This window comes from Protopterus annectens, chromosome 5.part0 (assembly GCF_019279795.1).
Source record: "Protopterus annectens isolate FY-2018-M chromosome 5.part0, PAN1.0, whole genome shotgun sequence".
Taxonomy (NCBI): Eukaryota; Metazoa; Chordata; order Ceratodontiformes; family Protopteridae; genus Protopterus; species Protopterus annectens.
Window position 1 is genome coordinate 258,192,873 of NC_056735.1, and position 19,071 is coordinate 258,211,943.

Sequence of the window (19,071 nt, forward strand, 5' to 3'; positions counted from 1 at the left end):
AAACTCTAATTTGGCCCTAGGTGTGTTTGTGTGTGCATGTGTGTGCCTTCTGTGGAAGGTTGGGTGCCGGGCAGGCAACTCGACACCATAAAACTCCACTGCCAATCATGAGCAGACAGGTGATCTGCTGTGGCAACCCCTAACCGGGAAAAGTCGAAAGAAGAAGAAGAAGAATAGTCTGACATAAATGTAGAAAACAGCTAGTCTAAACTTATTTTCTGTCTATTTCTTGATAAACACTAAAGTCTAAGGTCCTACTTACATACAGACAGAGCAAAGGAAATGCCGGTGATTGATCAGTTCTGAAGACAAATTTAAAATGCTCTCCTTCCTTTCTGTCCTTAAATTGATAACAGTACTGCTTCACGTTACATCATTCTTAACACTACTCTGGTTTCCCAGGTAACAGAAACTCGGAACTTACATTTCTTTCGGTAATGTGCACCTTGCAGGAGGCCACAGCAATAAAAGACATTGTATATGTAAAATCTAGCAATTAACTCTGGTCTCAAACAACAGAAGAAATGTCTTCGCCTGGACATCTTGTCATGCAATGCTTGACTTATCAGTTTTCTTCCAGCTGAGTGCACTGTGGTTACATTTTTGAAGTTCAGCATTTAACACAGTTTTCTCACATTTGTGAACAAGCATGTGGATTACATTAATATAATTTTACAATGACATAGAATTATTTACAAAATTTTATCTAGCTAGTCTGGCAGCCTTCACATTCAGCTTTTCTGCATGAGCCCAAACCACCATAATCTATTCTCTTTGACCTTCTCTGTAGGTGGAGCTACTTGTGTTTCTGTCCTGAAGTCCTCATTTCTTCATTGATTTGTTTGTGTTGGGTAGCCTGCATCACCTGGTAAATACAAGAAAACAAAAAAAGGGGGGGGGGATGAGGGCCACAAGAAATGGGTGGTTTAGTAATAAGAGGTATATTTACCAAGGTTTAACAAATGACACAATTATTGTAAAACATTTCCACTTACCAACAAGGTGGTCATGGGGCATCCCATGCAGGAAGAGGTGGTAGAGTGAGTTTGTGTACCAGATATGAGAATTATGGGCAGTGCCAGGATGCTGGGCTGATACATTGGTGATGCACACCCATACATCACACACTGTTAGCAGTTGGTGGAATGGTAACCCTTCCTATTTTGGTACTGGCCCACCATGTTCCTGATGGGGCCCTAATGGCAAGATGATTACAATCTGTTACACTAGGCACCTCAGGGAAACATGTCATCCCATAGAGGGCACTCATGGTTCTGGCTTGGATCTGTGGCAACACTGACAGATAAATATACTAATCCACAAATGTCAGGAATATGTTGAAGAACTGCCTAAGTATCATCAAGGCAAAAGTGTGAGAAATACCAAATGTGTCCCCAGTCTGTCTCTGAAGGTTCTTGTGGTAAGTATAGTGAGGGCTATACATGCCTTATTACCCACAGGTATAGGAAGGCCATACATCCCCTGAAACCTGTAAACCACACAAACTCACTAAAGCCCTTACAAATATGCCTTAACTCAAAATCTATCAAGAATTTCTTGATTAAAATTATAATGTGTTATTCTTTGTCTATATCTATGCCTTCTTGGCTGTCAAGTGCCACTCTGGGCAAGTGGTTTTGGCTTGACAAAGACAAGCACCTGATATCAAAAAGTAACTAGACTGTCAGCAAAGTAGGTACAGATGGCAAGATTTCACCTTTTATAATGCCTCTGCATATGGCACAGAACTGCATCAGAAATGACTGAATTGTAAACAGCATAAGAAGTTCTACACCATTTCTTATTTAAATCTTATTAGCTCTTCGTTTGCATATGTTCATTGAAAGCAGTCACTCAAGTGCAAATGGCTTCTCTGAATTGCACTATGGCTATGCTTTTGTATGATTTGCACAGACTGCCTTTATGCCTAAGCACAATAACTATTAATACCACCCTTAGTGTCACACTAGATTCTTTGCTGATATTAACTTCTGCTGACATTTTAAATCTTTTGCTTTCATGATTCTGATATTTTGTTGGGCTGCCGCCAATTATATATATTTTTAAGGTAACGTGCAGCTATGAAAAAATTATATTCTTCTTTAGATAGCAGAAATGGTACACATATAATATAAATATTTACACAATGTTGGTTAATATCTCTGATGTTACATTGCTATAACCAAAACCTAGCAGTTATGTGACCTGTATTTTTAACAACAATAATTCATTTTTAACTTGTATTTGTTGGCTTAAAATGAGCTGTTGCTGTAAAGTGCTAGCATCACAGATATATTTGACAATCATTTGCTTTCTGGGTTTTCCCATTAAAAAGTACACTATAAATAAAATCACCTATGAATACATGGCAAATTTGACCATTGTACAGTCCACATTTCTGTTTATGTATATATATATATATAAATATATATATATATATATATATATATATATATATATATACACACACACACATAGCTATATATATATATATATGTATACACACATAGCTATATATCTATACCTATATATATATATATATATATATATATATATATACATTATATACATACACACACACACACACACACACACACACACACACACACACACCTATATCTATACCTATACATACACACACTCTGACATTTAAGTATTTATTTTAACTGAGACAAAAGCTGTGAAATGCTTTTTGAATAACTAAGCAATTCTTTCCACAGCAGAACCAAGATACGCAATGTCTTCTATCTGGTAAAGAAAATGGCCTTATCCCAGGTACTCATATTGTTGTTGTGAACACTGACACGTCGAATGGGAATGGGATGTCTGCTATTAGCTTCTTTGGTGCTTTAAGGATACCAGTGAGTACATATATTGCTTCTGTGTTTTATTTTTTGTCATTTATGCCACTTTAGCATAATTACTGAGTAATAATCTTACGGTTTGTATATTGCAAATAATTAATCTTCAAATTAAATTTTAGAATTGTGGTACATAGCAAGGTATGAAACGCTTGATATGGATTTACTTAAGTAAATAAGCACATTAGGATACTGGATAAAACCAGAGGCCACACTAAAGACCCACCAGCCTCACTTAACTACAAATGAAGCTTATAGTACCGGCTTTAGAAAACCCAAACTAATGACATAGAAAACTATATATACAGACGTTACTGAGGTGCACAACTGATGTAATTTAAGAACAAAAATCAATTGCATGCAGAATGCTAGAAACTGGCAGCATTACACTAACTCTGCAGGAAGTAAGAGGTATATACATACCCAAAGAATTGGGTTCAAATCCAGAAAAAATCTGGGACACTTCATCTATTAACCTGACAGGATAGGAGACTGAATTATCGTACATGTTCTGAATTATACAAGTTTATAACTTTCATTTATAGAATGCCATTCATCTTAAATCACCAGTTTTAGGACGTATTAAGAAGCTCGGGTAAAATCCAAGTCAAAATCAGGGTTAGTTGAGAGGTGTAGCTAGAAGCAGACCAACTATTTCGAACGGACACCCACACAAGAATCAAACCGCACAACCATAAAGCAACACAACAGCAGGACAGTGAACATCTGCCCTATTTGCTGCACTCATATGCACCAATTTGAGCAGATTTCCAGCTCTCAAATTTCCATCTCCAAAACATGGAACATTGCCTGCTTAAATGGGAGAAGCACTAGTGCGTGTACCCCAACAGCCTACCTGTAAGTACCACACATTTCTGCATTCACTCACAGCAGGCTACTACACAACACAAAATGCATAACTGTTAACCTGTTACTGCAAAAGATCTGGACAAAGCCAAATATAACGGAGGGATACAGACCCCAAATCAGACATCACTTTTAATTATTGCTCTTAAAAAGTTAATGGAACAGGTATTTTATTAACCTACATTTTCTGCATACCCCTCAGCTGTCCATATTTTCACAGAAACCAAACAAACACTGCAGCACATTGTCTGTTTCTTTCTCTTTTAAAACAACCGCTTCAGGGCTAACAGCTGCACAGTCATTGCATGCGCTTGCTAGAGTGTTGCCCCGATAACGGAAAAGTACCATATGTTCTATTCCTTGAATGGTGTAACTAATTCAGTATGAACATACATATATACATTCTCAAGTATGCCTAATATTGTAAAGAAGTCACTCTACTGAAACTGCCATCAGCATGAGGGCAGACTGAGTCTGTTGTGATTGAAAGGAATGCGCCTGAATGCTGCGATGTCTAGTTTGAATCAATAGACAACAAATAGTTCTTTGCATCTAAAATAGCTACTATTAAGATTTTTTAGAACGTAGCAGTTTCAAAATTGTGCGTTATGGGAGAGCATTTCTGAATTGCCAAGCATCTGTTCAAAACTAGACTATCTATTGGTGGTGTCTGTGTCTCCATTCAAGATGGCTGTTTTCCATCTTTTGCTCAATAAAATAACTTAGTCATAATATTCAGAGATGTAGTTTTTACTTTGTGTGTGTGTATGTATGGGTTTATTCATGTTTGCTAACTGGTGTAAAACTCTGATTCTTGCAGACCTTTTTTACTCTCAGCGCAGTAGCACTGTTTGGATAAATGACTTCCTCAGAGTAATAAAGTAGCTAAATGGTATCTGAGGGGATTCAAACCATGGGCTGCAGGAAACGGCTTGTTATCAGTTTCTTTTCATGTCTCTGGCAGTCACACAACAATTTTCACTGCAGCAGTCCCTCATCATTGTGTTAGGTTGCTGGGCCTGTTTGTAGCTTGATGAGGGACTGCTACAGTAAGTTACTGTGTAACTATTCACCTCAACAAGCTGCTTAATTAATTATTCATGAGAGTTCCATTTAATAAAAATCTTTTTGAAGCACTGTTATAAAGCTGTCTCTAACTCATATTATTTACTCTTGCATGCAAAATGTATTCTTCTATGCTCACATTTTCTTTTTCTCTTGATAATCATCAATTTTCCATCCTTATGCTAAAAACTAAATGAAAACTCCAGCTAAGCTGGAACTTCCAATGAGTGGCATCTCAAACCTCTTGAATCAGAAGTCCATGGGATATATGCAAATGCCCCTTATGAACACCAGGTGTTTCAGCTGATTGGCATTTCTAAATGCCCCCCTGCCTCTGATTCAAGAGGTTTGATAGGTCACTCAGCCTCTGCTTCAAGAGGTTTGAGAGGTCACTCGGCCTCTGATTCAAGAGGTTTGAGAGGTCACTCACAACAAAACAAGTCATTGACATTCAGAATCGCCAATTAGCTGAAACACCTGGGCACAGTGGCAAATCTTATTTGGGATCCCCTTTTCCCTGATCTGCATAGCCTGGTTTTTCAGGGACCCCCTAGACTAATAGTATTCTGTGTTGCATTGGTGTATTGCTAGCTTTGATGCTATTTGTCTTTTCAGCTTATTGAATCTCATGGTGTACTTGACTCTGTCAACCAAAGGGTACTTCCACATTGCCTATGCCCTTCTTGGACCCACTTTTTGCTGTGCCCCCACATTGCATAACGCAGTCCACCCAAGACCAACTATAAAACTAAAAAGGTAAATCTTTCCTGAATCTCAGCCAGGTCTATAATTAAGAAGTCGAACGATAAAAAGAGCGAACCCTCTTTACTGAACACTAAAAGTCAAAAACACTGAATGCTGAACACACTGAAAAGCAATTTTTTTCCCAGGGAAAAAAAATCTCTGGGCTGTTTTCGGGACTTTGCCATTTCCTCCACTGTGGTGTGATCTCAGAGTTAGTATATTTAAGTAGGGGGTATGGGGGGCACAGCCCCCCCCCACTTTATTTTGTTTGAATTTTTTTTTGGCGGAGCAGCAACTTTTTTCCCTGGGAAAAACAATCTCTGTTTCATGTCTTCGAAATTTACTGCTTTCGGTTTTCGCTCTTTTTATCGTTCGACATAATGATATAGACCCTCCCAGCCCACATATTATGAATTTATTTGCCTGACGCATTCAGCAACATAATATTGACAGCAGTACAAAAATGTATTTATGTATTGTCTTCTTTCATAGTTTCACCAGCCTAGCTGTCACTGTAAATAATTAAGGAAAAAAAAAAAAAAATAGAAAACACAGCAGTTATAGTATACCTTTTAATCATTACTGTACCTGTGCATGCCTATCGTTGAGAAGTACAAGCAGAACTACTTGTTAGAAACAGTATTAGAAAAAAATATTTTTGAAGACAAAATGGAGCGTGTTACTGTAGTTCAGGGAAATGAGATTGATAAGTAAGTAAGTTGCAAATAATCAATTAACATTGAGCTGGCATATTAATGAGAATTTGTGTTTGGCCTTGAATCAGTTGCATTTGACCACTGTTACATTAAATTGCATATCTAATAACATTTTCATATTATTCCCTGCCATATTGTGGATAATTGTTGCTTTTCTTTTTACTCCCTAGGGTGTCATAGAATTTTCCCTCTGTCTGCTATTTGCTAAACTAGTCAGCTATACTTTTCTCTTCTGGTTGCCACTGTACATCAAAAATGTGGGTAAGTTTCAAGGCTTTAACATACAAAGATTTATTTATTTATTTTATTGAGATAGTATCTGAGTAAGTCCACTATGCATAAGTGTCTTTTTCCCAGGGTAACCTGAAGAACTGTTTGGTTAAGAGGCTCTGTTAAAGTCACAGTACTAGTTAGAAATTGAAGCATTCAAATCCAGGACTAAAGAATGAAGCTCACTCTGATCTCACAGTGTTAACCAGTAATTCTGTAATGGAAACATGATGCCTAGTGTCACTGAATAGAGGTACCTAATCCTTAAACCTGACCTTAATCTCTCCTTTACTGCACATAACAGATTTTGTAACTGATAAAGTTCTTGTGAAATTAAAAGTCTGTTACAAGATCACTCACCTCCTCTCACCCACTGCTTGCAGGGACATTGCCAAAAATATTTCTGTACTCAAACTGGAACATGGCCTTCCTTTTTTCATTATACATTCAGCCCACAATACTAATACTCACAGAATATAGACTGCAAATGAAATCTGCAGATTCATTCATTTAAACACCCCCTTAAAGGAACACTGCTTTCCCCCCTTGTTCTCTAGGTCCTAAAGCCTGCCCTACCATTACACTAGGAATTCCTGTAACCATGACTTACATTTACATTCTCCTTCAACCCTCACACAAAAACCCACAGCAAGTACCCAACATGCCCTTTTCTCCACTGTAGTGTGAACCCAAAGTCGGTATATATAGTTAGGGGGAGTGGAGCTGTGTGGGAGGCATAGCCCCCCACTTAGGTAGGTTTTAGTTACTTCAGTGTGTGTTTTGTTTAAGCTTGGGCGACTGTTTACTTACCCTTAGAAAAATTTGCCATTTGGGTCTTTAAACTTTCGTTATTTTTGTTTTGCAAAAATGGATTTTGATTATATGATGTTCAGCCTTTCAAAGTAGCCCCATATATATATATATATATATATATATATATATATATATATATATATATATATATATATATATATATATACACACACACACACACACACACACACACACACACCACACAGACATACATATACATTACTTGGTCAGTACTGCAGATTCTGCTTCAGCAGTTTAATTGCCTGCCATAATGCGTGTGAGGAGATAACCGTTAAGCATGAAAAAAATGTTCTGATCCCCTGAGGATGGTATATTTGAACTCCAGATCTTAATTCTTTTTCCTGGTTGTCCTCAGGTAGTAAAAAAATAGGAAAGAATGCATAGGCGATTAAAGGATGGGGATCAATGGTTAATTAGATGGGAGAAGAAATGGACTTAAAAAAATACATAACCTTATTGTTGTTATCTTGTTGTAAACATCTGCTTACTTGTCTGTGAAGGTTTTTTCATTGTTCCATATTCTCCTTTTTGTGGCTAGGTATATGTTGTTAAGCTTAATTTATGTTGTTGATATCAATATTTGATTTACATATATAATGTCTCAGTGTCTTATTTTGTATTCACTTTCTCTAATTTAGATAGGGTTTTCCTTCCCGGGCCTGTGGTGAAAATGAATACTGCCTAGTTAAATACTGTAGTTATCAAAATGTAAAATAAATACATGCGTAATGCACTGAGTCTATATGTGCGGCACTGTGAAAGATATCCAGTTTTTAAAGTGAAGTTAGTTAAAATGAGACTGTTTTATATTCTAAATAACATTTTTGATGGCATGAAACACTGCTCATCCATAGACCATATTATAGTTTACCAAGATGCACTCTTTGGGATTCAGAAAAGTTTACCATAGTGCGAAAGTCTTAACCTGGAAGATTTTATTTGTATTAATTCACCTATTTGTTGACCGAGTTAACCAACTGGGCAAAACTGTCCCTTTTCAGGGTGACACAGGAGCATTGTCAAGTTAAGTAACTTGCTCAGAGTTGCACAGTAGGCAAATGAAAGCGGAAGGAATCTAACCGTGTACCCTAAACAAAGGAAAACAAATCCTTAACACCTCAGAGCTTTAGTCCTCTGTGCTAACTGCCACACATTGTGGTAAGGATCTCCAATTCAGAGACCAATCTACAGCTGTGGTTTACCTCTCACAAGGAACATAATGCAGGCAGCAACCTAATCTGGGAAGCTGCTTGTGGATGCAGTAGTCTGGGGGAGCTGCTAATGTTAATTAGCATGTGCAAAATGGCCATTACTCATAATTAACTTGGCAGAGTGATCTAGAGAATTACTCTGAGGTAAATTTTTGTTTAGAAGTAAACGTGGGCACCATCTTTTAATGGCATTCAACCATGGGAATCACTGAGATACAGGAAGTATAATGGAACTCTGTGTGTCTGCGCGTGCATGTGTGTGTGTGTACATGCCCATACCTGTAGGTGCATGAATGTGGCAGAATATGTGCATATATGTGTACGTTTGTGTGTGTGTGTGTGTGTGTGTGTGTGTGTGTGTGTGTGTGTGTGTGGATGCTTTGGACTGTACATACAGTAGTGTGGGTGAGTATGTCCATGAGTGTGTGTAGGCTTATTCCTGAAATGCTTAGGTGCGTCGTCATTGGTAAGTACTAGGTTAGCTGCCTTTGTGGACCATTTTAACTCTAGCCAATTTCACTTTCAAAGGTAAGAATCAAACACTGTACCTTGTGTTTATAAGGTAAACATCTCAACCATTATACCACCCCCCAACATGTGTATCTTTTTGTGTTTGGGTGTCTGCATGTGTGTCCACATGATTGTGTGTGCGCATGTGTGTGTGCACGTGTGTGTGCACATGTGTGTGCGCATGTATGTGTGTGCACATGTGTGTGTGTGCGTGCGTGTGTATGTGTGCGTGTGTATGTTTGCGTGTGTGTACGTATGTGTGTGTGCATATGTTTGCATGTGTGTGAGTATATGTGCGCGCGTGTGTGTGTGCGTGTGTGAACCCACATTGGCCAATTAGTGTAGGCAGTGATAATTTTTCTTAATGCTAATTTCTGTCATTTTCTCAGTCTGGTTTCACCATCAGTGGGTAAACCTGGTGATGATTTTTTTTTTAACCCAACAGTGTCATGGACAAGCAAGGCCTGCTGCTTATGGAATTTACATGTACTTTGCGTACTTTCATAACAATATCACAATTTTAAGACTCTGCTCTTCCCTTATTTAAAATTGCAGTTATCTATACTTGAGTAAAGGAAGAAAAAAAAATGAGATAATTAACATGTGTATGTACTTTTTTCATTTTAGAACATCTGGATGCAAAGGGAGCTGGTGATTTATCCACATTGTTTGATGTTGGTGGTATCTTTGGTAAGGGTTTTCTTTATTGTATTTCTTTGCTTAATGTAAAATTGTATTTCTTTTGTATGTATCACCTTTGCATAATAGTGAATCAGTCTGAATACAAAAATAATAACTAGCAATATAGCACTGAATGCAGAGTGTTGAAACAATTGGTATCAGACAAAACTACAGAAGTATTTACCAACTAGAAAAGGCTATAAAAAGGTGTTTAAAGATCTCCTGAAAGCCGGGTCATAGTGGTAAACTGGCAAGGTGCTAAGTTCCACATATAGACCCTGATATGAAAAGGTTTTCCCAGCAGTTATGATCACATCTTGGGAACCAGTAGCTTCTCCATTTCAGCTAAGCAGAATACCTGAGCTATTTAATAGGGTGACAGTTTCTCCTTTAGGTAGGTAGGTTCTATGTAATGAAGAGGCTGGGTGTGTAAGTGCCAATACATTTTATAATTACATGCAGGTTACTGGGAACCCTGGCAAATTGTAAATACAAAAGTGATATGAGTGTGATAGGCAGTATCCAACAGAAACCTAGCTACACAGCTCTGCACTCTGAAAAAGCAGTCAATAATAACATCATTGACATCAGGAAGCCTCAGTTAAAGGACATTGCAGTAATCCAAATGTGAAATGACCAAAACTGAACTATCACTTCAAGGTCTTTTGAAAGAATAAAGTACTTGATCTAGGCAATGTTCCTAAGATGAAGACTTGAAGACTTCATCTCTAAGCAGCTGCAACCGCCTGGTCCTACCATCAAAGATGACACTATTATCTTGTACCCAAACACAAAGTTCACCCTATTCCCACCATATATATAACCATTCCTCATCCCATTAAAGATGGCATTCAAACAGTCCTGTTAGCTAAGGAGAGGTGTGTGACTGGAAATCGTGTGCATACCAATGACTCCACAAGCTCCTCCTTTGAATGGTATCAATATGTGGGAGCACATATACCATGAACAGCAATGGGGTAAAGGTGAATGCTGTGAAAACCTATGTCACAGGGAGAATTTCAGAGAATCATTTCCTGAAATAGTCTTTTGCGTGCATCATAAAACATAAACAGTAAACCAATCAAGAATAATGGAAAATTAACAGAAATATAATGCACAGCTAATTAAGAAAGAACCCTTGTATCTCAGTGCTAAATGCTGCTGAGAAATCAATAAAGATCAGGAAAGAATAAAATCACTGAGATACAAGGGCTCTTTCTTTTTTTACTACACATTATCTTCTTGTTCCACATCCGTCCTGTATCAGGAGCTGCCATACCATGTACTCACTGGGGAAGTAAAGCAGCTCCTGATACAGGACGGATGTGGAACAAGAAGATAATGTGTAGTAAAAAAAGATGCATGCTGTGTTAAGGCTGCCTTCAATATAACCTTACCAGTAAATGAAAGGCTAAAGACTGGGCAAAAATGTTCCAGCATGTGCAAATCCAGGGATGGTTCTGTAAAGATAAAAGTATTTCCTTTTAGTGATGTAAGAAACAGAATAGTTTTTTTAGAGATGCATGTATGATCTGAAAAATTAGATGAGCCAACATCCATTATGTATGAGGTAGGATATAAACCTACTACAAACTCATGAGATAAGAAAAAAACAAAAGTTGAAGCTTGATCCTGCACCATATCATCTTACCCACTGGAGACTTTTGGAGAGTCTAAAACCTGACTTGACCTTATTGGCAAATAAATAAACCAAATTATTAAAACTTTGGTATAGTGCAAAAATCTTGTTATGTTTTACTGTTTTAATAAAGTACCTTTTATGTTATTTAGCCATTCTTCGTTTTTTATTTGGTTCAAATTGCCAAGAGGCAGCACCATCACATTCTAAAGCATATATGGGTTTTCAGTTCTATAGATATATGCCTACTCATGACCCCAAAAAGCATTGCCAATAAGAAGTCCTTACAGAATTTTTGGAATTGTATGCCTACTTAGAGTGTAGCCCCTTTCCTGGACAGTGAATGATGCTAGGGAAAAATTGCAAACCAGTTGTTACAAAAAAGCCATATAACAAAATATAATAACCAGACCACAATAAATAATCAGGACTTTTTGAATTTAAATTCTGGCACACATTTCTTTGTACGAACACATTATTTTGAAAAGTGCATGCTATGCCATATACTGCACTCGCCAACATCTTGTATGAGAATGGAAATTTAACAAGCAATGGGCCATAGGAAGCAGTCCTGGACTAGATAAAAGGTGACACAGGTTTAGTTTTCCTAATAGCTTTATTACACTATTAGGTATCACTGTAAAGAGCATCCCAGAGATAAAAACTCCTTCAGTCAAATGCAAGCCTTCTTTCTCATTAATACTAGGATTTTCTGGCTGAAGGTTAGCCTGCTCATAGATCAAGCCGACCCTCAAATCAGTTCTTTTCATATAGAGACATCTTCAATTCTTTTACCATACACTTTCAAATTTAGGCCTCAGTCTTACTCCCTGGTGTTAAGCCTCATAAAATCTTGTTTTTAACATTCCTGTCTCCAGGGACAGCTGTTGCTACTCATATGTTGGGCTACAACCTGTCCAACAGTACGAATGTGTGTGTGTGTATATGTGTGTATGTATGTATGTATATGTATATATATATATATATATATATATGTGTATATGTATATATATATATATATATATATATATATAAGAGAGAGAGAGATACATTTGTGTGTTGGGCAGCACAGTGGTGCACAGGATAGCATTGTCACCTCACAGCAAGAGGTTTTCAGGTTCATTTCTTGGCTGGGGTGTCTTCTCTGTGGAGTCTGCATATCCTCTCTCTGTTCACATGGGTTTCCTCTGGGTGCTCTTATTTCTTCCCACATTCCAAAGACATGCAGTAGGCATGTTGGACACTCTGAACTGGTCATAGGTATGCGAGTGTGTGTGGTATTGATGAACTATAGTGGCAAGGCTAGTCACCTGGTGGTGTAATCCTTGGCTCTAGACAATCATAAGATAATAGGAAGTTACTAGGCTAATGGTCCTAAGGCCCTTACAAGCCTAACCAAGTTCTACCCTTATTTCCATATCAGCACCTAATGCAACTCAAAAGGTCTTTTCTACTTTAAAAAAAAGTAAATTACATTTGCAGCAAACATCTTGCTGCAACTAATACCACACACTAAGCACGGAAGCAAGTGCTTCAGTCCTGAGCAAATCCATTTCCTTAAAACTTTGCTCCTTGGGCAGTTGTATCCATTGCTTCATTCTTGCTACACTTCTTGGCTTTGAGGCACAGAATTCATAAACAGAATGAAAACCAACTGGCTAGTAAGCCAGTCAAAAGCTAGAGCCCACCACAGCTGTGATTTGCCTGGCTGGGTGGCTCCAAAGTTTATAATTTTACTACTGTTTATTTTTCTTTAGATCTTTGTCTTTCTGTTCATCTCAAAATAAAGATTACTGTAGCTTCTCTTGCTTGTTCTCAGATGACTATATTTCAATTTCTGTCTTCCCTTCTGTAGAAAACTTGGTTTCTAAGCTTGCACAAGAGCACTGCATTCATCTTTCACTTCCTCGTTTTTACCTGAGAATCCACATAATTGCTTACAAGTTCCAGTTAGCTTTTGCATTGTGTCAGCAAAAACTGTTGAACTTTTTCCCTTTACCATTTTGGAATCTGTGCCTTTCAGTTCTTTTTCCTTCTGCTTAAAAGTGCCACCTCTTCTTTGATGCCAGACATCAGTGCCTCTTTGAAACTACTTAGACCTGCTGTTGGTTTCATGTTGTCAAACCTTAGAATTTTTGCTGTTTTAAAATGGATGTGCCTTTTACAAACTATTGTAGACTGTTTAGTTATTTTATTATTTCAGTTCTGCTTTGTTGTATTTTCTATTATACAACAATCCCCCATTAATATTCAAAACCGTGCATGCTGATTGGTCAGCATACACGTTGTAAATCAGTTATAGTAATGGAAAAAAGGTCCAGTCGCCCGGACTTTTTCCATTACTATAACTCTTTTTTTTTTAAGCAACGGCGAACGCAAGATCTCCATTGCTTCATACTGTCTCGCTATGATTTTTGAAAAAGTGTGCAAGCAACTTTGTCAAAATAGTTTGGCAATTGCATTTATTTATTCTGTATGGAGGGCATACTATACTGAATTGGCAGCTGCTTCACAAGCTCATTTTAGTGATGGCCTAGCTTATGCTACATCTAAGCTGTGACTTGATAACGTTGGGTACTAAATTTCTTCAGCTGGACTGTTATTCCCAAAGCAGACTAGGGTTCTTTTAAGTTTGTCATGATACAACAACCATGAAAAAAGTCCAAAATGACAAGTCCACAGCTTGATTATCTACAAAACTTCTTTATTAATAGAATCTCTAGTGCCTTAGCTCACAAGCCTTTACAGAGTATAAAACTGTTGAACAAACACTTAAACAACAGCACCAATAAAAATCAAATTGCACAATTCACTTACCCAATTATTCACTTAACTAATAAATTAAACAAATAAATGGATAATTAAATAAGTGCCTTCCAGTTACATTCTAAGTTAAGACCTTTAGGGATCAAAGTATCATATTTTAATATAAAAATTGTTTCTTTATAAAACAATCTAGATTTTATATCCATATTATCAAATTGTCCACAATAAATCTGATCTAAAACAGTAGCCTGTAGTCCCCCCTCATTCATACCATGGTGAGTTTTAAAATGTGCAATAATAGGGCTTTTCTATTCTTACCTTCCTAATGTCCCTCTAGTGCGCCTGGAGATGCACCTTAAATGCCCTTTTACTTTCCCCAATGTAAAACTTATTGCGCGGACACCACAAGGGATAAACTATTCCTTCTGAGTCACAACTGTAATTGCCTTTTACATTATACTTCCTACCATTAATTCTTTAATTGAGGCACTAGAGATTCTGTTAATGAAGTTTTGTGGATTATCTGGCTGTGGACTTGTTGTTTTGGACTTCTTTATGTCTGTCCTCTGATGTCTTTCCATTTCCCAGGAATACTAGAATGTTTACTTTGTTGGAGTACTGTACCACATATATGTTATGACTAAATGTTTATATATTGACTTCTGAGGATAAGTTGTTATGGTTGAATGCATAGTCATTTTAGCAGCAGATTTTTGACAGATGATATCAGCACATAAATTCTCTTCAGCCATCTTCTATATAATCGTAGGGGGTTATTATTATACACCTATACACTGGGTAACTAGGTGTTTGAATCTTAGTATGTGTACATATATACATACATATATATATATATATATATATACTTTGAGATCTTTTGAGAAACTTTTATGTTAGTGCCGCATATGCATACTTTGGTTTAAAACTCCTGCAGGTTTGCAGCCAGCAGACAAGTTATCTACCTCACAAGTCCATGGTCCAAGGTTCAAGCCCGAATTTTATTCGTTGTCATGGAGTTTTGCATCCCAAACATGCCTGTCTTTTCTCTGCATAGTCTAGTTTATTTTTGTACCACAAAACTTGTTAGTTGATTGGCTGTGCTAAATTGTTTATGTAGCTTCTGGGCTGTAACAAGAAAAGGTATGAGAAAGACTGGTCACTTATTTGGCTTAATGACAGACAAACCAAAAATAAAAAAAATGGCTTGATCTTGCCACAACTTTGAAATGACACCAGTGCCACATAGTTAAATCTGTTTATTGATTTATTTATTTATTTGCTTGCTTGCTTACTGACATTTGTTTCTCTTACTGAGCAAAGTTCAGCTTCACTGGTGACCCAGGGAGAAAAGCTCCACAAACAGTAATAAATTGTGCAGTATTCTATCAAAGATTGCAGAGAAGATTTAGACAAATATTCAGCACATCAAGCAAAAATGGACTGTTCAACAGCAGTGTGGAGGAAAACCAAAATAATATATAGAACATCTGCAAGAATTATAATAAATGAAGTTCTGTTAAAAAAATGAGCTATGTTTTAGAAAGATTACCAGACATCTCACAGAGTAGAAAATAGAATACTGGACACCGCAAAGAGGAGGAAGGCGGAATAGATATTTGATAAAGTAGAATAACAGAATATTGGGCACAGAAATTAAGAAATTTTTAACTGGGATGAAAAAGTACATGAGTGGAAGACAGCAGGCAGGTAAAGAAAAATATGCTATGGAAGCTGTCATTATGTGGTTAGTATCTTATAGGGCATGAGAGCACGGGCCTGTTTAGTGCCTGATACTCTAAGGGATGGAGATCCAAATTTTGGCTGCACATATAACATATAGGAGGTCACTGTGATGATTGTATGATTTGTCAACACATCCTTATCCTAGGGACCACAGTGTCACTGGGGGTTGTACCAGTGGAAAAAAAATAACTAGTTGTGAGACATCTTTGGGGAAGACAGAATACTGTAAGCCATTTTGTTAATTTGGCAATAGATGAGGAGTACTGATAGTTTCAGTCATTTAAGTATCAGACAGTGATGAATTTTGTTAGGTTTTTCTACAAATTGGGTAGCTTTATTATAGGTTTATTCTAATGATTACTCCTAGCAGCTTAGTGAAAGGGATTAATTCTTTTGTTGTTGTGAGATATATTACTGAAGTTTTGGGGGGTTTACTTTAGGGAGGGGGATGTATAGAACACATTAATTTAGCTTTGTTTGCATTTAACAGCATGCCAAAATCTGTTTAACATTTTTCAGCTTTTCTGAATGAGGTTTCCAGTGCTTCTAATCACTTAGATGAGCACATAATAGCCGAGTTATCAGTATATTCTATTTGAGTAATTGTGTATGTACTTTAATGTAGAGGAGGGAACCTAATTTTCTCCCTTAAAGTATAGTTACAGATACAGCTTTACGATTTGACAGACCAATCATTCCAGTATATAGTCTGAGTATACCGAGTAAGACCGTTATTGAAGCACTGCGTATTGGTTTAGCTGAGGCCTCATTCAATAAACATGTTTAATAAGATAGAATTTGAGACTGTGCTGAAGTCTTTTAATACATCAAAGAAAAGGAACCCAGCAGCATTGCCTTAATTTGGATTACTATAGACAGTCTAGGAAGATCAAAAGAGAAGATGTGGTGATATTGCATGGTCTAAATGCATGCTGAGTTGTGGAAATCACATTTTTTAAAAACACCTTTATTGAATCATCACTTGTGACACAGGCAAATGTACATTTATATGAAAGTAATAAAATCATATTAACAAGTAAACATTTATAAACATTATATATCACATATATCATTCTATACAATATAATCAAACCAACATTACATAAATTGTCCAATTCCTGTCTTCTCTCAAAACTTTTCCTCTTCCAAAACATTTTTCTGCATGCATTGTTCCTACAATTTCCATTTTGTCCTATGCAATTTATTCCTCCCCTTTTCTTCATAGCCAGCTTCCAGTTCCTTTAGCTTTGTTACATTATTCACTACTTCAGGTATGGCTGGTTTAGACTTTGATTTCCATTTTCTAGTAATTGCATTTTTGGCAGCTACCAGAATTAAACTCAACAATGCCTTTCTATGTCTAGGGAATTCGAATCCTGTATCCCAGTTGAATATAATAATTTTCTTAGTTGTACTCGTTCACTCAGTATTCCTGACAGAGTGCTATGCGGGGAATTTTTAAAGTCTGAAAAAAACAGCAAAAAGGAGACAAGTATAAAAGACAGTACTTCACCAAAAAAGAAGAATATACTTGTTGAGGAAATAAGGCAACCTCCGTTCTTCTTATAAATATTTTGATTTAATGATCCACCACAGGGAAATGAAACACCATCCAGTAGCAAAAAACCACAGCAAAAACAGCAACACCAAGAGCATAAACGCCAATAGATTCCACTGCGTTTTCGTTTCAGAAACTTCTTCCGATGAAACAGAATACAAACTGAAGTTTCATGAAGCTCTTAAATACTATCTACATTGAAGTTAATCACATAATTCAATGATTAATTGCCCAATTAAACAATTAAAAGTGCCAATACCATGTAAGGATTTCCTGTATAAGGCTTAACTCTTTAATTCTTTTTAAATAAGAAACTCCCTTGGTTTAAAATTTTAAAAAACTTACTAGTGACACATAATCATGACAAAGTAAAAAAGTTAAAAATGTTAATGTTAAAAACACAACACAGTACACTCACAATACGTATTTAAAAACAATTATTATACATATCTTGGAACAAACAACTGTATCTAGTTCTAAAACTAATAGTGCCATCTAAGGGGCATAGTTTGTATTACTCCCTAATAAACAGTTATTTATGCAACTCTAAATCAGAAATAATTTTCCATTTAAAAAAATATTATTAATAAGGATTTTTTAGATATATAAATGAACAAAGTTATAAAAAGGGTTATATAGAATAATATAACAGGTAAACAAGTTATATTGTTCTAACAATCGAACTGTTGGTCCCTATAAGGGTGACTAAAATTGTTCATTATTAGAGTTTGGTAGCTCTCATCTTCAAAACTGGGGTTATGGAGATAGTCTCATTTAACCAGGGAATTTATTCCCTTCTAGGTCCAATTGCCATACCAATTCCTTATATTCGATCAAAGTTTGCCATGGACCACCCTCGGATCCATTTCTACCACATCTAACACGAAAAAGTATAGGAAGCTCCATCACAATTTAATAAGTGCCTGTACAAGGCATTATTGCCATTTTGATTTTTAATATCATAACAATGTTCGTAAATCCTATTTCTTAACTTTCTCTCTGATTTACCAACGTAAAATGCCTCACACTTAGTGCATGTAGCTAAGTATACTATACCCTTCGTTTGACAATTAGCGAAATGCTTGCTGGCAATTAAAGTGTCCCTACTCTTGAGGTAAACTGTATCCCTCGATGCCACAAAAGGACACTGGTTGCATCTATCACACTTGTGGGTACCAACCCTACCTTCCCTAGTGGACCCACTTAGTTTTTTCCTTTCTAATACATTTTTTATATTTTTCCCTTTCCTAAAGGTACATTTAAATGGTTTGTTAAAAATTCCTTTTAAGTCCGAGAATTCACCAAAATTATTCCATTCGTTTTCAACCATCTTTCTGATTTTGTATGCTTCTCCACTAAAATCCATCACAAAATTACCACTTTCATTGTTAGTTTCCTTGTTATTGTCTATCTGCCAATTCATTTCCCCTAATATGGGCTTAAATTTGTTAGCTCTTCCTATCTTAACTTCATTCTCAATTTCTTTTATTAAGTAAGGGGGGTAACCTCTAGCTACAAACATCTTCATCAACATCTCACATTCTACCTCAAAGTCCTCTTCTCTAGAGCACATACGGCTCCCCCTCACATACTGGCCCTTTATAAT

The 19,071-nt window shown here is 36.6% G+C and overlaps 1 protein-coding gene across 3 annotated transcripts in view; it reads left to right on the forward strand.

Annotated features, from left to right (window-relative positions):
• Positions 1 to 19,071, forward strand: part of SLC37A1 (solute carrier family 37 member 1) — an 815,749-nt gene that overhangs the window by 589,361 nt on the left and 207,317 nt on the right. For 2 of the 3 annotated variants that reach the window (XM_044072224.1, XM_044072226.1), the window contains exons 11-13: positions 2,721 to 2,861; positions 6,424 to 6,514; positions 9,706 to 9,768. In XM_044072224.1, coding sequence (XP_043928159.1) covers positions 2,721 to 2,861; positions 6,424 to 6,514; positions 9,706 to 9,768 — 295 coding nt within the window. The remainder of the gene's footprint in view (positions 1 to 2,720; positions 2,862 to 6,423; positions 6,515 to 9,705; positions 9,769 to 19,071) is intronic. The other variant, XM_044072225.1, reaches the window with a different exon arrangement.